Here is a 25,379-nt window from a genome sequence, read left to right on the forward strand (position 1 = left end):
AGAAGCGAAGATTCATGAAGCTGAGGTGGAGACGCAGGATTCTGACTTGGTGGGCATGGCTAAATTGGCGCACCAGAAAAGTGGACATTTGGGCGAGCGAGCCACTAGCAGGTGGGCTGAAAGTAGAGGGATGTATATTCCCCTAGATTTGATAAGGACTGCCATCATTCACTGTCCTGTTTGTCAGCATACTCAGCACAGACCAGTTCCACAGGTAGTGAGAGGCCAGTTAGGCAGAGGGAAGTTACCAGGGCAGATCTGGCAAATTGATTTCATTGGGCCGATGCAAATGAGTCGAGGATGTCAGTATGCATGCACGGTGGTGGATACCTATTCTGGCTATCTCATCGCCTTTCCATGCAAGAGAGCAACCCAGTCTAACACTCTGAAAACGTTGAATTTGTTGATCTTGTATCACGGAATTCCATTGCAGGTCCAAAGTGACAATGGGTCACATTTTAAAGGAAAGATGGTGAAAGATTTTTGTGTGCAGCATAACATTGAATGGATCTATCACATACCCTATTACCCACAGGCAGCAGGTTTGATTGAGAGAATGAATGGTTTGCTGAAAGAGCAGTTGAAAAAGTTGTCTGATGGGTCCTTGAAGGGGTGGAGGGATCACTTGTCTGATACATTGCAGATTTTAAACAACCGACCCCTTGCTGATGCAGAGACTCCTTTGATGCGCATGTTGACCCCAGCTTTGCAGATTAAGCCCCATGTGGCCACAAACACGATTCTGTATTGGGAGACAGCTCCCGGAGCTTTGGCTCCATATCGTGCCACACCAGAGGCTGCCGGTCTTGATTTACATGCCTTGAAACTTTATCGATTGCAACCACGAGACATTACTTTGATTGAGACAGGAATTGGAGTTCAAATTCCCGCAGAGCATTTCGGGCTAATTGCTCCTCAATCTGGGCTTGCCCTTAAAGGCATCCAGGTTTTAGGAGGGGTGGTCGATGCGGATTACCAGGGGGAGATCAAAGTTATCCTATTGAACAGTGGAAACAATGATCTGATTGTGCAACCCTGTGACCGCGTTGCCCACATGGTCATCATGCCGGTTTATGGAGGAAATGTCATGAAGGGGATGGCCCCAGCCCTTCTAACTGTGCGTGGAAAGGGCGGGTTCGGATCTACTGACAAGAACCCAGGGGCGAAATTGTGGGTGGAGTCCCCAAACAAACCTCCTGAACCTGCAGAATTGATCGCTAAGGGCAAGGATAATATCCTAGTCATCATGAAACCCGGACAGGAAAAGTGGGAAAATGTACCTGCTGAAAAATGTTATTTGCGAGAGTGATTGTACCAGTTTGTTTTCTGTTTCTAGATCACAGTATGGCTTGCCGCTGCGATGCTTGCGCCGTGTGGTCGGTGTTTGGGCGTGTCCGGAGGGGTCCGGGAGGGCCCGGGGATGCCGAAGGGGATCAACCGCCCGAGTCGGATGACAGCATTGTTGCAGCAACCGGATAACATCTGGACCAACGTGGCCGGGAATGTGCTGTACACTTCCCACTTCTGTATGAGAAATCTTCAGAGTACAGCTGATATAATATCCACCTGTCTTGTCGCCGTACCTACCCCTGCACATGTGCTCCTACATATCTTCAACTAAACTAACTTTGATGGGGTAGTGGAGGAAAGTGATGTTCGAACACATATGAGTCTTTATGAGTACTGTCGCTTTTGCCCGGAGGTTACAGATAGCCTCTGGAGGAACATGACGAGTATTGTTACTTACAATATCTCTACTTGAGAGGTTTGCTATCAACTAACTTGTACCCCAGCCCAAATTGGCAAGTGTGGCCAATTGAAACTAGAGAAAAGCAAACAATTGACCCCTAATCAACAAACATTATGTCAGTCACGACGTGACAGTTTTTGTAATAATGTTACCAATTATATGGTTTGTAATCACACAGTATTAGCCACTAGTCATGTTAACCATGTGAAATTACCTAAAGGATGGATGTTCTCGTGTGGTAATATTTCATACACTTACATATCAGCTAATATAACTGGAGGACCTTGTGCCTTATCACGATTAAGCCTTATGCTTTTTCCCATGCATTCTGTTACACGCATTCGCTCTTCTAGAGCCGCTATTCAATTACCTGAGGATTGTGACTCCAATATTGACTTGCTTTTTAGAACAGAATATATTAGTTTGGCTCTTTCCATTGTAGGAGTGGCAGGACTGTCTATTTATAATGCTAGGACAATTGCAAAGCTTGCTTGTTTAATAGTGAAAAATCTCAATCATACTTCTGCCGCTTTAGCTGAATTATTATTAGATGTTCAAGGAACAAGAAAGGCCGTTTTGCAAAAAAGGGCAGCTGTGGACTATTTGTTGCTAAAACATAACCACGGTTGCGAGGACTTTGATGGGCTCTGTTGTTTCAATTTATCTGATCATTCTACATCTATCCATGCACATACTAATGCTTTAAAAGGTTTAGTGAAAGGGGTTACCCAAGACGTTGACCGAGGATGGTGGGATTGGTTGTTTGGATGGCTGCCTAATTTTGGACAGCTTCGGTATATCTTGGGTGTTATTATAGTCATTATTTGCATTTTTATTTCATTATGTTGTTGCATTCAATGCATTCCTAATCTTGTCTCCCTTTTTAGGCCCAGATCCATGGTATTTAGGCCAATGGGGTATGATAGCTGAATCGAAGGTCAAGGGGTGGAATGTACTGCATTTGCCATTTTACACGTAATGTACTGCATTTGCCATGTTACACGTTATAAATTACATGTTGACCTCGATTCCATGCAATGCTCTGATCCTCCATTTTATTTCATCGCACTTCCATTTTGTGCTGCTTTGCCCTGTAGTTACACTTCAGCAGTAACATAAACATGTTTTTCACGTAAACCAGTACAAGCAGGTGCGAGGCATCTCGTGAGGATGCCTCGTGAGGTTATGTTGTACCTTCAGACTGTTTTCATGCATTCCATACTTATCTCTAGGACAGAGGGAGGATGGCCGTGCAAGTCTCCAAGGCCGGAGATTGGGAAAGGAATGTCTTTTGCCTCGGCACAGCTCAAACAGAATCTGGCCAGGTCTGTCTGGGTGGGTCTGATGCAGAGATGGGGGCCAGCACTTGTGAATAGATGGGCGAGAGCGCCTGCTAGAGGCTTCTTGAACAGGTCGATTTAAGCTATAAAAAGCGGTGTCTGTGGGGTGGAGCTCAGGAACTCAGTCTTGGAGTGGACGCACTCGCGGGACAACTTTGGTGCCCGAAGAGATTACTCCCTGAGCCCCGGTCTACGGGTTCCCGACTTGGTGTTCAGTGTTTGGCCCAGGGATGTTGAAGTCTCCGGTGCTGCAAATGAATCTGGTGAGGTGCTTTGTACATTAACTGTTTATATACCTGTATTCACAGTTTCATATTTATGTATATAGTGTGGTGTATTCATTGTTTATTGCCTTTCACTCGGTGCCTAAGGATTTATTAGTTTCAGTGACTTATTGCCTTTGCCTACAATATTAATAAAGCTCATTTTTACCTCCAGTGGAGTGTTGGAGTTTCCATGTGAGTAAGTGGTATGCGTAAGTTCAGATTACGCAAGTGGGCAAAGCAATACAGGGTACCGTCAGAATATAGCTGTGAACAAAAGTCCAAGAAGCGGGACTTAATTTCCTCCGGGGAGGTAGTCCTACACGAACCACCGTCACTAAGGGCTGTTATATAGGAAGCAGCTCGTGGTGGGCGGAGGAGATTGGCAAGAGTACATCCTGGGCGGTCGCCTTCACCGAAACGGCGAGCCCGACCCTCCCTACCCAAGAAGGATAGTTCGCGGTCAGCTTCTTCAGAGAATTCAGTGTGTTTTTGACGTATTAATGCCAGCGTCTCAGGACTGGGGTGTGCAGGCTAGGCGGCATCCGGGTCTTTGATTTCCGCCTCGAGCTTAGCCAGAGTAGTGCGGATGGAACGGAGGACACCGGCCTGTTTAGAAATGCATTGACCCCGAATGACGGTCTTAACCCCTTCCCATAATACCGAAGCTGAGTCCAAGGACCCTGTGTTTAAGTCAAAATAATTAGTTATAGCAGTTTGAATGTCCGCACAAAAGACAGTGTCTTGGAGGGCGTTTGGGGGGAGACGCAAGGTAAATGCACCTTGCGAGGAGTGGGGAAGACAGAGGCGGATCTGGACCGGCGATGGTCGGAGAAGGTATGTGCCATGTGTGCTGCGTCGGTGAGCCAGGTCAGGCCATCCGAGGAGGTCAGCCAAAAATCTATGCGTAACCAACAGCCCCTCACACTAGTAACACAGGTACCCTCACGAGCATCAGGCCGAAGATGGCGCCAAGCATCATAAAGAGAGTCATCAGTTAAAATGGACGTGAGCACGCAGGTGGGACGTGTAGGAGCGAGACCGATCAAGGGCCGCCAATAGGGTGACATTAAACTCCCCTCCCCAGACGACAGCCGCAGGGCCACAAGTGGAGATGAGGTGGCAAATATGATTGAAGAAGTCTGGATCGTCCGAGTTGAGACAATAGACCGCGGCAATCATCACAGGCTGGGCCAATAGTGAGCCGTGGAGGATAACATACTTACCCTCAGGATCAGTAAGTGCCAGGGCAGTGTGCCAATGGAGACCCCTGCGTATCATACTAGAAACCCCCCTAGCATATGAAGAGTTATTAGATGAGTGGGATTCCCCCCAGTAGCGCGCTTGGAGTTTGGAGACGGATCCGGACATCCGGTGCGTCTCCTGTAAGAGGCATATATCTACCCTGTGTCGGTGTAAGTGTGAGTGGATCAGTCTGGCCTTACGGTGGTCATTCAGACCACGGACATTCCAGGTCCAGCAGACAATGTCAGTCATGAGGAGGTGGCCCAGACTGTAACGCTACGCAGCACAGTCAGGGAGCACCACAGGCAGGTGCAGGAGTCATGAAAAGGTGGTCCTAAGTGCAGTGATATGCAGCGCAGGTGGGGGCTCCACAGACAGGTGTAAGCAGCACATCGGGGATGTCTACTAACAGGGCAACACGGGGAGAGCACGCAGGCAACTAACTGGCAAATGTGGCACTGAGGTACATAGCGTGCCAGTAAGCAGTGGTAGCGCCCCGCGCACCCAGACCCAGCGAGTGCAGCAAGTAAGGGGGAAGAGCGACCAGAGGAGCAATGTGATCACAGACCGTGAATAACCATTGACTCCAAGCAAGACAAGGCAGTAAGCACAATAAAGTGTCGCAATCAGGACTTGTGAAAGCAGTATTTAACAAACATACGGTGGCGAACTGAAGCCACCTTCCCAATAGAGAAACAGAGAACTCCAAAAAAGAACCCCCACCCCATCCCAACCCAACCATCTCAGACGAAGAAAACCTCCAACCCCACACCCATTTCAACCACCCAGTCAGTCTGAACAATCCACCCGCCCCACCCCAGGGACCCACAACTGGGAGAAGAGAGCAATGAAAGAATAGGGAAACATCCAGTGAGGGCATGGCAGGGCTAGGCGTACACCCCTGCAAAGAAGCAGGGTGGCCAACCTAAGGTAGTATCAAGCATCGTTCAGAAAAAGAGTTAAAGAAGAACCTTTCAATCATTGTCGCTAAGACGATCTGCGCCGTCGGGCTGAGATTTAGGAGGGGAGGAGCGAGCCTCTTTGTCCAGTTTCTTGGCAAAATCCAGGGCCTCTCGGGGAAAACGAGTGTTTTAGCTCCCCGACGAACCCTCAGTTTTGTTGGTTAAGCCAAGAAATATGAGACCTTATCCTTCTGAAGAATGCGCTTAGCAGGGAGGAATTCTCTTCGGGCTGCTTGGACAGTGAGGATGTGGTCTGGGTAGAAGGAGAGTGTGTTACCCTGGTGGTTGATGGTGCCCTTGTCTCGTGCCGCATGAAGAATGGCGTCCCGATCTGGCGCAAAAAGATACACTGCCTGTAAGACGCGCTCCGTACACGGCTCCATTGATACGTCGCCTTACACATGGAAACCGATTACACTCTGTGAAAATCCTCCTCCAAATCGAGAGCTTCTCAATATTAAATCATAATGGCTAATTTTCGCCACCCTATAGCCTGCCTCCGAAGAAGTTTTCTATCATTACATAATTCTTTTGCCCTGAAGAAGCCCATGTTTGGGTGAAACGCATTGGCTGGTTTCATCATTTGCATACATTGCACAGCTGAAAATAAAAGACGAATAACAGCACTAGAATATGTCGTCTCATTGAATGTTTACACTTTGCTTTGTTCTTATATGTTGCCTCTCATATACCTAGTTTGTGATTTTTTTCCATGGTCTACGAGTAGCAGACCACTTGAGGTGGGCAATATACTGCATTAATATTGTGACTAGCTCTGGTAGTGCAGTCTTCAAAGACCCTGCTGCTTAGCTCTGTACAAAACCTCAGGAAGACTCTCAAGACCTGGCTCTTCAGCTAAACAGATCTGCGGGCCCTCCCTCCCCCTTCAGCGCATTGAGACCCTCACGGGTGAGTAGCGAGCTTACAATTCCCCTGATTGATTTATTGATTATATGCAAGTACGTATGCCAGTTAGAGGTATACCAATTTTACTATATTGAAAGAGTACAAGCACTTTACCAGTGGCTAGCAGGGTAAAGTGAACAGAGTTTTATAGCAAGTCAAAGGCAAATTCACCGAAGACCAGCTAACCATCAGCCTCGCCCAGAGGCCACCTGCTGACCCCACCGACCCCAACACCGCAACCTAATACAGTGGATCGATGACTGCGCCAATACCCTTGCCCCAGTCAAGAAACTCTCCAACAGCCACACCAGCAAGAAAGCCAACTGGTTCACCGAAGACCTTCAGGCCTTCAAAAGGAACATGCCGAAAAGTGGAGAAGAGTTGGCTCCGCGAACGAACACCGGACAGCTACGCAGCCCACAAGAACGCCACCCGCAGACACCATCACCTCATCAGAGCCGCCAAGATGGCCTCCTTCAAAGACCGCCTAGACAACAACGCACACAACAGCAAAGAACTCTTCAACATCGTGAAGGAACTCTCCAACCCCAGCTCCAACACCAATGACATCCCACCTTCGCCAGACCTGTGGGACTCGCTGGCCACCTTCTTCCTCCGCAAGATCGCCGACATCCACGACAGCTTCAACGTTACCACTGCCCCGACTACCACTGAGACATCCGCCACCACGACCACCATCCGCACCAACCGCCTGCTGTCCTGGACCTGCATCAACAACGAGGACACCAGCAAGATCATGAACACCATCCACTCCGGATCACTTTTAGACCCATGCCCACACCACATCTTCAACAAAGCCAGCACAGCCATCACACCGCATCTCCGGAAAGTAATCAACATCTCCGAGACCGCAACCTCAACATCTACATGGCACCCCTCGCCCACGTCGCCCGACAGCACGACCTCAACATCATCTCCTATCCCGACGATACCCAGCTTATCCTCTCCTTCACCAAAGACCCTCACACCGCCAAAACAACCTCCACGAAGGAATGAAGGCCTTCGCCGAATGCATAAGGAACAGCCGATTGAAGCTGAACTCGGACAAGATGGAGGTCCTCATCCTAGGCTCTACCCCCTCAGCCTGGGACGATTCCTGGTGGCCGACAACACTAGGAACAGCCCCGACTCCCACCGATCACGCACTCAACCTAGGGGTGATCCTTGAATCCACCCTTTCCATGACTAAACAGGTTAACGCCGTCTCCTCATCCTGCTTCAACACCCTCTGAATGCCGCCGGCAGACCCTTCTCCCACCTCGCGCCACGAAGACCTGGAACACACTCCCCACCAACCTACGGCAGACCCAAGACCTACTGGCCTTCCGAAGACTCCTCAAGACCTGGCTCTTCGATCAGTAGCAGCACCCCCCCAGTGCCTTGAGACCCTCACAGGTATGTAGTGCGCTTTACACGTGCCCTGATTGAATGATTGAGCAAGCAAAAATAGGGTTTAGCAAATCCGGGTGAAACTGCAGCAGAAAGGGCAAACTTGCAACAACAATGATTGGGATGATTTACACCCCACTATGGTGATTGCAGTTTTTATATGGACTTAAAGGAGGTCAATGGGCTTTATACTTCCCCTTATAGATGGTTGAATTCACCATTTGGCCCCCAGTGGAGGAGTCTCCTTTGCTGTGGTAATTTGATGAGAGGCCAAGGTCCCAGATCTACAACTGCCTTTCAACTGAAATCAAGACAAGTGTCCTCAAATACGTGCTGTAACCTCAGCCAGCTACATATGAGCCCTTGCTTCTGTTCAGTGAAGCCCTTAGTAACACTTTAATGGGCACTTGATCTGAACCCTATTCTTTCACACAAGTGAACAGGCAGGTGGCCAGACGCCAAGAATTCGGCCCTGGTGACCCATATTTCCCCACACAGCATGCTACTTCAAAGAGTCTGGTGGTCCAGGCTTCTTCCAGTAAGGTGAATCCCAGTTTATTCTATATTACTACCCTAGACAGGGAGTCAAAGAGGATTAAGGAGTTCTGAAAATGCATGTTTTCATCAGCTAGACTCACAATATAATCAGTCAAAACTGTTTATTAGGCCAGTATACACAGGCTCTATGGACCAGTGAGATCTTGCTAGTGTTTCCGAAAGGACTTAACTCCAACTATCCAAGACGACCATGATGCTTTCAAATATATGATTCATGATGGGTTTGATTCTACTGGTTTTCTAGGACATTCAGTTGGCACCAGTGTGGTGCTGTGTCGCCATGCATGGATATGTTCTACAGGTTTCTCAGGAGACGTCCAGGCCTTCCTGATAAGTATGCCTTTTGATGGTTCGCTCCAATTTAGTAAAAAAGTGGATTCCACCTAGGAGCGATTTAACGAGAGTAGGACTGCAGCCCGTTTTCTGAGTCTTTTGGCCCCTGCCAAGCCGTTTCCTTACCCGTTAAGAAATTCCAAGGCTACACCGTGTGGTTTGGGTACAGACATAGCCAGTCTCACCAACCTCCACAGGAGTTACCCTAATACTTGTGTGGTCGACGATGTGGATCTGGCAGGCAACGCGCAGGTCATCATGTTTATCAGTCCTAGTCCCTCTACTCTGCAACATTAATCTCCAAGCCACTTTAACTGTCATTAGTGAAGCACAACCAACCAGTGGGAGGCTGGATCCCAAGATGGCGGTCTCTTGAAGATGCATTCTGCCTAGAGTGGAGCATGTGATTCTTGTATACCTTCACGCCATTACCACTCCTAGCCCAAGTTCTAAAGATCACAAACAACTGAGCCCAAGTTACCGTAGTGGCTCCGGATTGAACCAGGAGATTTTGGTAGCTGGAACTTGTGGGCATGAGCATCTGTCATCCGATCAGGCTGCCACTTTGGGAGGATCTTCTATTGCAGCGGCAGGGTAGGGCACTGGGCCTGCGCAGTCTGCAGCTCCAGGTATGGAAATTAAGCGACAACAATTGACTGCTTTTGATCTCCCTCCAGAAGTAGTAGATGTCATTCTATTGAACAAGTGTCCTTCAACGAAAAGTGTTTATGCAAGACACTAGGATAAACTTGTGGCCTGGTTTAATTCCTGTCATACAGACCCATTACCTCATTACGTTCCGGCTCCTCACCCACGCACACAAGTCTCTCCACGACCTGGGCCCCAAGTACCTCAACGACCGCCTGACCTTCTACACGCCCACCCGCCAGCTACGGTCCACCAGCCTCGCCCTCGCAGCCGTACCACGCATCCGAAGAGCCAACGCCGGAGGAAGATCCTTCTCGTACCTGGCTGCCAAGACTTGGAACTCCCTCCCCATCCACCTTCGGCTGACCCAGGACCATCTCGCCTTCAGGAAACAACTCAAGACCTGGCTGTTCGAGCAGTAGCATACCCCTCCCCCCAAGTGCCTTGAGACCCTCCCGGGTGAGTAGTGCGCTATACAAATGGCATGATTGATTGATTACAGGCAAAGTTGTCCGATGCTTTGCTTTATGTGCTGTCTTTAGCCCAGCTAAGTCTTGCCATGGGCACTGTTAAATATTATTTGTCAGCGCTTTCGGTATTTTTTTGTTTATCAGACCAAATCTTATTTAAATCTACTGTTGTGATGTGTTTTCTTAAAGGTTGGATCCATATATTTCCACCCAAACCTTTTGTAATGCCAAAGTGTGATCTTGATTTGGTTCTACGTTTTCCTATGTGTACCCCATTTGAGCTGATGCAAAGCTGTACTTTGCATCTCCTCAAAACAGTCTATCTTTTAGCATTACCCTCAGCTTGTGGCATGAGTGAGCTGTAAGCTTTGTTCTTTCATCCACCATACACCACTTTTTTCCTGTTCAAACTGGTGCTACAGAATACAGACTAGGGCAGCATTCCAACCGAAGATTATGACAACTTTTCAGGTCAGACAATCCGTCACTCTTTCGGCATTCTTTGCTTCACCTAACCTCTTGACAGAGAAGGAGAGGCACCATCGCTAGGCCCCAAGAGAGCTTTCAGTTTTTACATTGTTCTCACCAAGGTCATCGGGTGGGCAATCTGCTCCTCATGGGGTTCGTTAGGGTGAAGAAGGTTAAGGCAGTGCAGAAAAGAACCATATCAAGGTGGATAGTTCTCACGATAAAAATCTGCAATGCATTGGCCAAGAACATGCGAGCTGAGGGGTCACTCGACCATAGCCAAGGCTGCTTCCACTGCGGTGGCACATGGAGTGCCTGTTCTGGACATCTGCTAGACTTAAAATGTAGACATCAATTGAAAAATTTACGAAGCACTACTGCATTGATATCCACGTGCATCATAAGGAGCTCTTTGTTTGCTCGGTAATGAGGGACATTCTGGTTTGAGCCATTTCACAAACCCACCACCTTGGGAGGTACTACTTTGTATCTATTCACAAGATGAGGAATTAGCAGTTAGAGCTATCCATCAGAAGAACAATTTGCTTACAATCAGTACCGCTCTTTCTGGTGGATACTCAAAACACAATTCCTCCCTACTCTCCCACCTCTCTGTTCTGTGGAATAGTTTATTTTCACTCTCCAAAAAAATCCCAATTTAGAGATCTAAGCACTGCCACATCTGATCAGTGAGTAAGCCTCACACCTGAAGGTGCGGACATAGTCTAGAATAATAATATCAGTGCACATTTTCATTGGCTACGATGCAAATAATCACCACTACTCAGTCTCACCCCTTGATCGGTTTTGCTTCAGGACTCATTCATAAGGTTATGAATCTGCAAGAATTTTAATCTCTCAGGCGAAAGAGTGACTTTTATTATGATAGTTCTGGTTAATGCATAATCTTCCTGCAGACTCCAAGCTGACCTTCCTCCTCCTTTATCCCTTCTCTCAATTAGTTAGTGCCACGAATACTAAGATTTTAAGGTGTGCAAACGTATGTGCTGTAATTGTGACTGTCATAGATGCTTTCTCAGTTCCTCTCCTCTCCAAGGACATGGAAAAAGTACCAGGAACTGACTCCAGGGCACTGGTTGGCACGTAATATGCTCCAATGTTGTCACATCCAGCGGGGGGAGTCGCAGCTGAAGACGCAAGGCACTACCTTGCAACGTTGGTGTTATTACTAGGGAAAACGTTTCCAGATCCACTCTGGTGTCTCAATCAATCAGTCAATCAGGGAATTTAAGCGCACTACTCACCCACGAGGGTCTCAAAGCGCTGGGGATGGGGGGACAGCAGTTCCATTCAGTTGAAGAGCCAGGTCTTGAGGGCCTTCCTGAAGGTGTTTAGGGAAGGGCTGCGTCTGATGTCGAGAGGGAGGTCGTTCCAGGTCTTGGCCACGATGTAGGAGAAGGATCTTCCACCTGTTCTGGCTCTGCGGCTGTGCGGCTTTTAGGCGATGTCTAATGTAAAGACATAAGGAGAATCTGCACGAAAGTTGTGTATCAGCCAGAAACATCATTACTCAAGGCAAGTAACTTTTTTAGAGATAATGTGACATAAATGTACAATTATGACAAGGTTTCACTTCCTATCATTCATTTCTTGAAATGAAGCCATTGTGTGCATCATGCAGACAATGTCCTTATAGCGTGATATTCATACATGTTTTGTACCCTTACAGGCTCGACGTGAGGAGCGCCTTCAGCACTCGCGAGACTTGCAGATTATTGAAGCGTACCGAGAGCGGACCAAAGCTGAGAGTATCTCAAATATGCTGAGTCAGGCTATTACCTCAAATTACAATGTCTATGCTACACTGGGCACCGCGGAATTCTTTGAATTTGCTCTGAAAAACCCTTACAACATCCAGCACACGATCTCCATTGAGATTGATAACCCTGAGCTCAGGTAGGACCAGATGATTTTTCTCTGTCATTGACCTTTTGACATACTCTGACAGGGTGGTCGCACGCGCATTGTTAAAATGTTGTGTCAGCAAACTGGGGTGGCGAATGGCGGGAAGTGACAGTTTGCAATGCACAAAGAGAACTTATACGGGTAAGTCACCAGGTTTTAATTAACGTAAGCCAGTTCTATTTACTATGAGTTCTTCGATATCTCTTTAAAATCGAGTGAATGTGCCACGTGTAGTGTGACCATCGTTAGCAGCCAGTGAAGGTAATCGGTAAGCTAACTGTTTATGCTACATCTTTAGAAGGATTTTATTATAGCATTCTGTACAATCAAATGTTGGGTAAACACAACCAAGCTCGCGATTGCAGAGACCGTAAACTTTTAAGCCAATACAGAGAAACATATTTAGTCCCTTATTACAAGTATTTTTGATAATTGCCCGATTTGTTCACACACTTCTCACTATTCTGATGCCACCTTGAGAAAAAACAGCCCTTTGCGAGTTGCGCCATGAGGGCCCTCTAAGAACTGAAGAATTACTGGGGAATCTGTAATTCTGGGTTATTGAAAATATAATTCCTCATTGTGGCCCTTACTTCCACCTGGACTTTTAATCTCTGATTGAAGCGTTCCAGCAGATCTCATGAAGATGGCGCTGGTAACAGCCTTTAATAGTCCTCCCCAAATTAACACATAATGAGGTCCTTAGAGACACAGGAAAACCATCAGCATCTCCTGCAATTTTGACTTTGTGTCTTAATTATAAAATATCACATTCACCACTATGACCTTGTCCAAAAATACAGTTGGGCAAGTGAACGTTTCAAGTTATAAGATATCCAGCTAAATTCAAGTTTAAAAGTGGTAGCTCCTGCCTGTTCAAAAGTCAGAAATAGAACGCGAGGGATGGAAAGGGTAAGTAAAAGGTTTCATCATATTGGCACCATTAGAAGCACTAATGGCGTGAAATGGCGCACAGGCCAGCTGGAAGAGCAAAGAGAAAGCACAGAAGGCTGAAAAGGAAAAGCCAATTGGAAAACCTTTAAAGTGATGCATTAGTACAATTTAATAGCTTCTTGTGAAGGCGTTGGCGAGGGAGCCAGCAGTAACTTTGAGGTGAGGAAGTCATTTAATTTGAGAAAGGAAGTGAAGAGGTGATGGTGTAAGAGTATGCAGACAGCAGACTTTGTACCAGAGAAAGGGAAAGATGTCATTAGAATTGAGTGCAGAGAAAAGAACTTTGATAAAGTCGGCAAAGAATCCGCTTCTGAAACAGATGATTTGCATAGGAGAAAGTTTAAAGAGGAATACATGTATTTTAATATCCACCTGGTGTAGGCAACAATATTCATAAATAGATAAGGTGTGTAGAAAAAGACAGAAACGTTAGAGTTAGTAACCCGTTGGGAAAGGAATCAGTACACTACACCCAGAGTTAGCTAGCAGGTTAGTTGGCAGGTTCATATAGTGAAGTCAGGACCCAAGCAACGAACAACAGAATGCAAGGCACTCAGCAAAATTAATTAAAGTGCTGCAGTGGCTTATTTCGTGTGTTGGGCTGTAATCTCAGCTGACTGTGTTTGCTTTTCACCTGTAAGAAAAGAAAGAGCCTAGTCACCATTTTCATATTGTGCCTGCCTTGCATGATTGCTTTTTTTATGTTGAGTAGTTTACTGCATTAAATCATAGGTAGCAGTTCGGATTCCTGTGCAGACTTTGCCAGTGGGTACTGATTGAAATGTTAAAGCGTGGTCAGCAGGACTTTTCAGTAGACAAGACCTGTCTAGAAAGGAGAGTTAAAGGCCTATGAAAACTCTAAGGTTGTGTGGAACTGTGAAATGAATGGGTTACTGGACAGTTAACCATCATGTTCAAACAATGATGCCCACACCGGGTTAAATTACACAAATGTATACAGCTTGGTGTCACAGTGTTCGTTGCTTTGATTTCCAACCTATGTTCTCAAGCCTTCTTGAGAAGAAGCATGCATGTTGTAGGTGGGATCGTGGTTAGCAGGACTCCAAATAATCTGGTTATGTCTCTCTAAAACTAACATCCATGATAATGGTGACATTACCTAGTAAACCCTACCTTATTTATTTGTTTAGAGGGTTGAAGTTCCCAGCAGTTACTTTGTCAGATCCCTAGTGATTGGGGTTTTTCTTTTGAGCTTTCCTCGCTAAGTTCTTCGCCCTACTTGTTGTGATGATTATAAACTATGGGGATACTTAAAGAAAAGCAGCACTGTCCTTGACAGAAGAATGTAGATTGAACAAAATGTATTTCTACTCTATCACCACAGACAGTATTGTACAGAGCTAATTTATTGGTGGGTGATTGTAGTTAAGTCGGTGCATGGACAGAACCAGTCACTGAGATAACAAGATTCATTTTTTGTGTCTTTAGTATTATTCTGGACACGCGGGAATGGAAACACTTCAAAGACCTCACAAATACCATCACTGCTTTGGAAGAGGACATGTTCCACTACCAGGCAGACATGCAGACGCCTCAACTATACCTGCGGCCTAAAGAAACTGTTCATGTACCATTTAAATTCCAGACCTTTGCGATAGATCAAATGGTCATGGCACAGGTATAAGATCTTACACTTGTTTCCTTTTCAGTGTATCAATTTCAACCATGTACCACCGTCTGGGGCTTATTGTTTTAAACTACGGAATTGGATAAGAAATGTCAGTCTAGTCATATAATATTATGAAAACAATCCTTTGTTTTCTTAATCATTTGACTACCAGTGTAGAAAAGTGCTATCTTATTCATTTAGTTATTCGTATTTACTTTGCATAGACAAAGAACAGTCTTTTTTAAAACAAATTTAAAGAAGTGATCTTTTATGACGCTGTTGGGTGTGGTAGTACATACTTCAATTCTACTTTTGTGGTGAAAAGGAATATAAGTCATTGTAGAAGACTGTGGTGAGGGTGAAGAGACGAAACAGCTTCATAAAAGATACAGTTAATTGTAAGCAAATTATACATTTCAAATCTACAAAGGAGATTGAATGGGTTTTATCAATGAGTTTAAGTGTTTTCTTAGGAATCCAGCTTAAGTAGGTCTATTTTCACAGCAGTCTTAAGAGCTGTTGTAGAGGGGTGTGTCCAAGACTCGGCGTTCGTGTGGTGAGGCCAAGTAGAGGCATAACTAGAAGTGCGATTAAGCATAAGGTAAAAGAGGCTAGTCTAGGGATGGTGAGGGGATTAAACTTGAAAAGATCTCATCCGCAGTGTAAGGGTAAAACAGTGAATAACTTTATAAAGCATAGAGTGAAGCTTAAATCAGGCTTTGTTGCTTGCAAGTATCCCCACAGCCGTATGAGGCGAGGGAGCTGGTGGGATGCTGTGGAAGAGGGTAGAAAACACTGGTAGCAATGTTTATCCATAGGCAATAGCATAGTTTGGAACTCCGGCTCACTCCGTGTTATAGTGAGGAACTTAGTAGTGTTAAAAAAAGTGAGGGGCAGAAAATCTGTTTTCCGTTTAATACCTGGCAACCTGCTGCGGTAACAATTTATGTGATGAAGTGGTAATGCTGCATGTATTAGTCGACTTGCCCAGGTTTCTGACATTGACGGCGGGACACAAGGTGGCAGCACTAAATAAATTAGTGAAATTGCTTGGGAAGAATGTGGATGATTTCTATTTAGAAACACTGAACACACCGGAGCCTAATGCTGCTCTTTGCTTGATGGCAGTGACACTGAGATTTATTGAAATTTGAGGTAGTTTAGGAATGTATTCTCCAATTTGGGAGTGACAAAGTAGAGGTGATAAGAAAATGAAAGCGGACATAATGACACTCCCCTAGGAGATCTGCCACGAAAAAAGTAGCAGACCCAGGATTGAACCTTGAGCCACTCGTGCTTGAAGGTGGGTGGCTGATGTTTGGCATGAGAGCTATGAACCTGAAAATCTGGGGTTGGACAGTGAACATGAGAAGCAATTTCGGATAGTGTTGGGAACTCTGAAATAAGGAAGATTATTCATCAGATTTAATGATTGCCAATTCTAATGCAGACGAAAATCAGCTGGAATTTGCAAGGTGGATTGGTGATTTTGGTGAGCTGAGGTGGTGAAGCTAATAACATACAACTGAACTGCCAGCGGAGAGTTTTTTGTACAAATCGAGGTGATCTAGTAGGTTATTGAGGGGAGATAGTTAGTGAGCTTAGTAGGCACTGGAGAGTTTTCGAGAAGAAGAGTGCTGGGAAACGAGCATGTAGGGATAGACGAGGTGTATCCTAGTACAGCTGACATCAAGCATGGATCGTAGTGTCTGTCCAAAGAGACATGTTAAACAACAGAGACAGGACAGCTTGACGGGACAGGAGTGGGGGAAAGAGGTTTGATTGGCTGATGACCGAATACACCTAAAAGGGCTCCTATTGTGCTGTGCAGCTTTAGGAATAGAAATGAGCTCAGTATGGTATTTGCTGGAGACACTGATGAAATGTACGAAATTATAGATTTAAGAGGTAAGTGAGGACATCAAGGAGGACAGTGATTAGTATCAAGGTAGTGATTCTGATATTGATTATCTTAGAAATAAAGAATGATCAAAGTTCTATAGCAGCAGTTCATATTTAAGTGTATGCTGTGTTTGTGTTGGTGTGATTTGAACATTTAGGTTACACATACTTTCAAAAGGGATCTACTGCAAAATCTAAACGGCCCGAAAGAGACTTGCACTAAATTGCCCATGACGATTGGTGTCTGTGTGTCAAACTATTGTGCTTTTAAGTAAGACGCCCGTCCTAATATATTATAGCTGGTCCAAAAAACAGTGCAATGCCGTAGTAACTTGCCTTGCTATATTTCTCATGAATTCCTTTCAACAAGCGAGGGCGAACATGACTCTTAAAGATTAGGGTTTGCCTGGCAGTCTTCTGAAATTAAAAGATTCTGACATTGAGGTTATGGTATTTTCATTTATTCAAATGTTTTCACTTTTAAGGGCGCAGCTCATGCTTTATGTCACATACGTAATGCAAAGCCGTTTTGAAAGATTCTTGTAACTGAAAGCATATATGTCATTTTGCATCATGTTTCATAAACATAAAAAAGTTTTTGGGGTCAGAAGGAGGACCCTGTCTGTAATGGTTGCGGATAAGTGCACAGTATTATGACATATTCTAAAAATCTCTTTGACGCTTTCCATTACTAGTTACATTTTTCAGTGTAAAGCACTGGTTGTTCGAGTATTTTAGAGAAGTCGTGGTTTCTCTGGCAGGAGTCTTACATGACGTGGATATTCTCTCATTCCTCCATGTTCTTGACTACAAACAGCGCGAGGCACGTCCACAGTCTGTGGGTTAATTTAGGTCTCTGAGCGTCTTCTGTATTGCACAAAATCATACCTGAAACGTCGTAATATCTGTATTAACGTTGAACCCTTGTTTTTTAGGAGCATTAGAAAATAGGACAGTTTTAAGCATCATCTAAGAGGAACACCTAGCTAAGCTGTTTGGTCGCTTGGAATGCAATCTATACTGCATGCAAATCAGTTTTCCCTTTGGCTCGTCTGCACACTAAGCTCATTGAAGCATGTTTCATATCCATTCGCCTTTTCTCCTAAGGTTCACATTATAAATTACTTTATTTCCTCGCCGCACGACTATTGTAATTCCATCTACTAGGGGCTTCCAAATTATTTGCTTCACAGACTCCAATTCTCGAGTCGTAGTTCGACTGAATGTAAGAGACCATGACACCAGATTTGGCTTTTCTTATGGCTGCCAGTGAAAGCTTGCATTCTCTTTCAGTCCCTGTGTTTGATACATAGGACTATTATTTCATCTGTGTGTTCTGCATTGGGTGCTAGTTTTCATGTGTATCAATTGTCACAGCTTCTTAGGTCACAGATCATTTTTTTCCCCATTGTTCTTAAAGTTTGCCGTAAAATATGTGCTGCCCATGTTTCCTCTGTGATAGTCGTGCAGGAATGAAACTCTGTGCCTTTAATACTTAAGCAGATTAGAAATATTTGCAAATTCAAGAAAGAGTTAAAAAATGTGGCTATTCAAAAATGTTTGCCCTTTCAATAGCCCTTTCTCTGGCTGACTTCTCTTTGTAGGTCGGAGGTAATTTTTAGGCCCATACCTCGTGGAGTGAATGCTTCCATCTACAAAACCCTTACAAAAGTATTCTTAAGTCCGGCATTTCCATGTCCAGGTTAAGGCCATGTGGTTCCTATTCGCACCACAATTCGTGTCACCTATCTCCCTACTGGCATGAATTTAGCTAAGTGGTTATCGTTGTGGACCCTGTTGTTCTTATGACAGAGGCAAGCCTCTTGCTTTAACGGTGTACTAAAGCATATTTTTTGTTCATTACTACTAGCCCGGCTTACAAGAAACTCATACTGATGGCTATTTCTTCCTGCAGACTTTTCACCTTAGGAACATTTCCAGGCCCCAGACTGGATCTGGAACATTTGGTGGGGTGCTATGCACTCACACGGGGCTCCACCCGCAACGCAGATGACCACACCAGATTTCATATACAGCACTGCCTGGCTTCTTTGTCACTTACTGTTTTTTGTGCCTTCGTGGTTCTGTTTTTTTAAGGAAACAAGGGGGACCCAATTGGTAGCTATGGACCATGGATATCAGTTATTAAAAGAAACAAAGGTCCTAAGCTAAAAGGAATGGCAAAATAGTACTATATAGACCACAATAGGCTACTATATATTTTTTCTTTTCCCAGCCGGGCAAGGAATTTATTATAGATCAATCCAAATGATTAAGAGTTTAAATACATTTAGCAACAAACAATTTTTTGCAGTAAGGCACAGTCCTGCACCGTACTAGAGAGGTAAGAATAGAAAGGGAAGGAAATGGAAGCTCTTCATTTTTACCAAATTCCTTACTTTTAACAATGCTTCATCAGCAGTCTGGGTCAGATGTAACCCTCCTAGGTCTTGGGTTCAAACCTGTCAAAGTTTCCTCTGTTCCTGTCAGATCACCATACCCCCTGCATGTGGTGTCTGAGGCCTCACTGCGACCCTTATGTTTGTGACTTATGTATCTCTGTGCTCTCAAAGGCGACCATGGAGTGGGAATCCAGGTTATTTCAGGCTCGGACCCGTACGGAAACCTGCAAAGGATCCCTGTCCCCTCTCTCGGGTACTTCTCTTAATAGGGAGCGATCCTCAAAATGGTCCTCTAACCAAAGCTTAAGAAACACCATTAAAAGACAAATTTCTTCTTCAAACAGAGCTGCAGTAGAAAAATAGCATGACCTACTAGGACAATAATATGATAGTAGCATTCCGTAACTGTCATTAGTAATACCCTAGACAGTCTGCCATTTTGACTACTGATCTGTCATAAATTAGCTTTAAAATATTCTATGGGCTTCCTGTAAGGTTCATGAGTTAGTCAGCGAGCAAGTGAATGGTTTTCAACCTCAATTTATAGTGCTTTCCAGCGAATCAAGGGAATTGCATAGTTCAAGAGAGCAGTATGAATAAGAGAAGAGATGTGCTTTAAGGTTCTTTAGAAAGTATGGAGCATTTTTTCACCTTTCATAATTCAGTCGGAAGGTTTTTCACTAGACGTTATCTTACAAACTGGAGCATCTAGATGGCTTTGGCTCTCAGCTGTGAATGTTCTTCCAGGAGTACACTGCTTTATTTTCTGATTAGGATGTATGAGGGCTGATCCAAAAAGGATTTTGTGTGTCAGACACAGAGGCCTCTTTAGAAGCAACTGGAGTCACTGGCGGGAACTCCTCAAATCTGACACATGGTATTGATTTTTCAAATCCTTGATTAATATCACTAGCATAGTATACTATCCGGCCATTTAGATGGTTTTTAGGTCATCAAGCTGTATCGATTCTTGGAATGTTTGTTGCTGCACTTTCTAGTATATCCATGATCCTGAAGGGTATAATTTCATCAGACAATGAAGTTGGTGCATGGGTTCTTTCAATGTTGTGTCTACTTGTGCATTTAGTAACAGACCCTTCAGCATTGTAGGGTCCTCATTGTTCATCATAAGTGTTGGAGTATTGCGGGCCTCCCAGATCAACAAAAATATTATATATGACCAAGAGCTGTTGAGCTCGAAACACGTCTTCTTGTGCCCTTAATAAATCGTAATTGATGAACCTTGGATCGGCGTGGCTCGTTGCTTGCTACATGGTGTAAGCGTGTTGGTGTATATATATATATATATATATATATATATATATATATATATATATATATATATATATATATATATATATATATATTATATATATATATATATATATATATATAATATATAAATATTACCTACTGGCGGCCGCCAGTAGGTAGTTATAGTTAAGACCTTGTCTCTATTCAAAAAGTGTTTTTTCTTTTGCCAATATCTTTGGCGCCGTTTGACAAAACTAATGGTTCACTCAGGTCAGCTCCGGCTGAAAGTTTTGGGGTGATTCGTCAAGGGGGTACCTAAACTCAATTTCCCCATGTTAATTTCCATACGAACATTAGACATGGCTACAGCCGAACTGCTGAACGGAATTACACCACATTTGGCAAAACGTTAGCTCTTGGTCCAGAAAGCGACATTGTTTTTTAAATGGTGTAAATCCGTTCAGTAGTTACTGAGAAATCATTAAAAAAAATGTATATATCTGGGCACTGAGGAGGAGTCGCGACTCCTCCTGAGCATGAGCTTCATTATAATTGGCTGCCAACACTACAAACCAGAATGTGTTGACAGCCATCTTGTGACTCGGTAACCGAGTCACAGGAAAACTGTTAAAAAAAATTTTAAAACAAGAAAAGGGGGCAGGGTAGAAACCCCCTGACCCCCTAGGCCCACAGGGTCCCCCAGCCCAAAACAAGCATTTTTTTAAAAATAATTTCGACCGAATTCGCGCTGGGTGCGCGAGTCTGGCTGAAGTTATTTTAAAAATGAAGTACGGTCTCCCGTGCTTAGTTTGTTCCAAGCCCCGGGTGGGCCAGGTCCAACTTTTGCACAAATATAAATTTTCTGCATTAGCCACATAATTCAACATCTGCTCCCTAATCTGCAGATTTGAACAAAAAAGCCTTGTTTCAAGCTCAAACGTTTCCAAAAATGCAGCGACAAGTGTTACAGCTTGGTGGAAGGCCCTTTGCAAACCTAGAATGGTCACCTGTTACTTATTGCTAAGTGTGGGTGTTAAATTGTTACTAATGGTGTGCAAGACACTCTTGCTTCCTTCTGCGCCTCTCTTGCCTCTTTCTGCACCTCATTTGCTTTTTCCTGTACCCTTCTTCCCTCTTTCTGCACCCTTCTTCCCTCTTTCTGCACCTCTCTTGCTTTTTTCTGTACCCCTCGAACGTCTTTCTGCACCCTTTTTGCCTCTTTTTGCACCTCTGTTCCTTCTTTCTGCACATGTCCTGCTTCTTTCTGCACCCCTCTTGCCTCTCTCGCTCCAGCCTCTTTCGGCATTTCTGTTACTTCTTTCTACACTTATCTATCTTCTTTCTGCACCTCACTTGCCTCTTTCTGCACCTCTATTGCCTCTTTTTGCAGTTCTCTTGCCTCCTTCCACTGCACTTCACCTGCCTCTTTCTGCTCCTCTCGCCTCTTTCTGTACCTCTCTTGCCTGTTTCTGTACCTCACTTGCTTCTTTCTGTACCCCTTTTGCCTGTTTCTGCACCCCTCTTCCCTCTTTGTGCAACTCTCTTGCCTCTTTCTACACCTATATCGCCTCTTTCTGCAGTTCTCTTGCCTCCTTTCTTTTCACTTCACCTGCCTCTTTCTGCACCTCTCTTGCCTCTTTCTGCACCTCTGTTCCTTCTTTCTTCACGTGCCTTCTCTTTCTGCACCCTTTGTGCCTCTTTCAGCACCTCTGTTGCTTCTTTCTGCAGTTCTCTTCCTCTTTCTGCACCCCTCCTGCCTCTTTCTGTACCCCTCTGGTCTCCTTTTCCACCTCTGTTTCTTTCATCACCTCTTTTGCTTCGTTCTGCACTTCACTTGCCTCTTTCTGTACCCTTCTTGCCTCTTTCTGCACCTCTGTTGGTTCTTTCTGCACTGCTCTGGCTTTTCGATGCACCTCTGTTCTACATTTCTGCATCCCACTTGCCTTTTTCTGCACCCCTTTTCCCTCTTTCTGCACCTCTCTTGCCTCAGTCTGCCCACCTGTTCCCTCGATCTGCACCCCTTTTGTCTGTTTCTGCAACTCTCCTGCCTCTTTCTGCAGTTCTCTTGCCTCCTTCTGCGCCTCACTTGCCTCTTTTTGCACCTATGTTGGTTCTTTTGCACTGCTCTTCTTCCTGCACTGCTCTTGCAAATTTCTGCACCCCTCTTGCCTCTTTCTGCACCCCCTTTCCCTGTTTCTGTACCTCTCTTGCCTTTGTCTGCACCTCTGTGCCCTCTTTCCGTACCTCTTTTGTCTATTTCTGCAACTCTCTTGCCTCTTTCTGCAGTTCTCTTGCCTCCTTCTGCACCTCTGTTGCTTCTGTCTGCTTTTCTCTTGCCTCTTTCTGTACCCCTGTTGCTACATTCTGCACTTTACATGCTTCTTTCTGCACCCCTGTTGTCTCTTTCTTCACCCGTCTTCCTTCTTTCTGTACCTGACTTGCCTGTTTCTGCATCTCACTTGCCTCTTTCTGCACTTTTCTTGTGTCTTTAAACACCTCTATTGCTTCTTTGATCAATTCTCTTGTCTTTTTCTGTACTTCTCTTGCCTGTTTCTGCACCTCTCTTGCCTCTTTCTCAATCAATCCATCAGGGAATTGTAAGCGCGCTACTCACCCGTGAAGGTCTCAAAGCGCTGAGGGGGTCCACAGATCTGTTTAGCCGAAGAGCCAGGTCTTGAAGGTCTTCCTGAAGGTTTTCAGGGAGGGGGCGTGTCTGATGTCTACCGGTAGCTCGTTCCTAGTCTTGGCTGCAATGTGAGAGAAGGATCTTCCGCCTGCTCTGGCTCTGTGGATGTGCTGAGTTTCGGCCAGGTCTGAGGGGGTAGTTGGGCTTCCGAAGACAGTCGGCCACCAGGTACTGTCCCATGTAGAAGGGGTGGTACCGAGGATGAGGACTTCTGTCTTCTCAGCGTTGAGCTTCAGGCAGCTGTTGGCCATCCAGACTGTGACGTCTTACATTCCTTTCTGGAAGTTGAGTTTGACAGTGGTGGGGTCTTTGGTTAGGGAGAGGATGAGTTGGGTGATGTCGCCGTAGAAAATTATGTTAAGGCCGTGTTGTAGGATGATGGCTGTGAGGTGGGCCATGTAGATGTTGAAGAGTGTGGGTCTCAGGGATGAACCCTGTGGGACTCCGCAGGGGATTTTCGTGGGGTCGGAGAGGAAGGGTGGGAGTCTGATCCTTTGGCTTTTTCCGGTGAGGAATGATCGGATCCAGTCCAGGGCTGTTCCTTGTATGCCTGCGTTGTGTTGTCTGGCGACTAGTGTACGGTGGGAGATGGTCTCGAAGGCCGCTGATAGGTCGAGTAGGATGAGTGTTGTGGCGTGGCCTTGGTACAGGAGGGCATGGCTTGGCAGTTCGGGCTGGACTGTTTCCATGAGGCACAGGGTAAAGACTAATTTGCATATGGCTGGGTTCAAACTGGAATGGCATGGTGAGCAAAAGAAACGATGGATTTAGGCCCAGATCTCTGTACTGGGGTGAAAGAGGGAGGACCTGGCTTTGCAGTTCGGGCTGGACTGTTCCCATGAGGCACAGGGTCAAGCCTGATTTGCATATGGCTGCGTTCAAACTGGAATTGCATGGTGAGAAAACAATGGATTTAGGCCCAGATCTCTGTACTGGGGCGGAAAAGGGAGGACCTGGCTGGCAGTTCGGGCTGGACTGTTCCCATGAAGCTTAGGGTCAAGACTGATTTGCATATAGCTGGTTTCAAACTGGAATGTCATGGTGAGCAAAAAAACGATCGATTTAGGCCCAGATCTCTGTACTGGGGTTAATGTATGACATTGTTCTCCATTCTGTCCATCCACTGTTGTTTTTGCATTGGTCCAGGAGGGTGTGGATGTCATCTGTGGCGGTGAGTAGGGCGGTCTCTGTGCTGTGGTTGCTTCGGAATCCGGATTGGGATGGGTCGAGGACGGCGTTCTCTTCAAAGAATCGTGTCAGTTTCTTGTTGACTGTTTTCTCTGCAACTTTAGCTGCGGAGGGGCGGAGCGAGATGGGCTGGTAGTTCTTGAGGTCAATTGTGGGCTTCTTGAGCAGATTTCTGACTTCTGCGCGCTTCCAGTCATCTGGGAAATAGGTGCCTGTTTTGAAGGTGTTGTTGATGGTGTGTTCGGGTGCGATGGCGGGCATGGCTCTGTGGTAGATGTGAGGGTGGTAGGGGTTGGTGGGGGCCCCCCCGAGTGGATACTTTTCATGGTCGAGGCGGTGTCTTTGGCCATGATTGGTGTCCAGTTGGAGATGGTGGGCTGGTGTTTCTGGGGGGCGGGGGCTGTCTGTGGCACCTTCTGGATGGTCGATGAAGTTGTCATAGATGTTTTTGATCTTGAGGTGGAAATAGGGTCCAAGCTTGTCGCAGAGGTCTTGGGATGGGGTGATGTCTGTGGCTTCGCTGCGTGGGTTGGTGAATTCTTGAATGACACTGAAAAGTTCCTTGGAGTTGGTGGAGTTGGCCATGAATTTGTTGTGGATTTAGTTCCTCTTGGTGGCTCTGATCTGGTTGTGGTAGTCCTTTGTGGCATCCTTGTAGGTGGTGTGGTTTTCGGTTGTCTTGGTGTTTCTCCAGTTCTTCTCCAGGCGTCTGCAGGTGCGTCTGGCTTCTTGGAGAGCAGTGGTGAACCAGACGGCTTTCCTGGGGCATTGTCTGTCCGGTTTGTGCAGCGGGGCGAGCTTGTCTGCCTAGTCAGAGGTGTGGAGTTCTCTGGCTGCGTCGTTTGCCCGGGTGTGGTTGTCTTGGGTGTGGTTGGAGTTAAGTTGCTCGTCTGTAACCTTGCTCCTGTTTCGTCGTGGGGGGCGTGGGGCTGGTTTGGGTGCCTTGGGTTTGTTGATGGCGAAGTGCACGCAGTGGTGGTCTGTCCATGGCGGCTGCATTGTGTGACTGAATTGGACGCTGTTTCCTGCTGTGAAGATGGGGTTGAGGGTGTGTCCTGCTCTGTGGGTCAATGTGTTGACAAGT

General features: G+C 45.7%; 1 protein-coding gene across 2 annotated transcripts in view; it reads left to right on the forward strand.

Annotated features, from left to right (window-relative positions):
* Positions 1–25,379, forward strand: part of NPHP4 (nephrocystin 4) — a 941,192-nt gene that overhangs the window by 681,373 nt on the left and 234,440 nt on the right. For both annotated transcript variants that reach the window (XM_078642627.1, XM_078642628.1), the window contains exons 21-22: positions 12,044–12,270; positions 14,683–14,872. In XM_078642627.1, the coding sequence (XP_078498753.1) occupies positions 12,044–12,270; positions 14,683–14,872 (417 nt within the window). The remainder of the gene's footprint in view (positions 1–12,043; positions 12,271–14,682; positions 14,873–25,379) is intronic.

The sequence above is a fragment of the Lissotriton helveticus genome, chromosome 5_1 (assembly GCF_964261635.1).
Source record: "Lissotriton helveticus chromosome 5_1, aLisHel1.1, whole genome shotgun sequence".
NCBI classification, from domain to species: domain Eukaryota; kingdom Metazoa; phylum Chordata; class Amphibia; order Caudata; family Salamandridae; genus Lissotriton; species Lissotriton helveticus.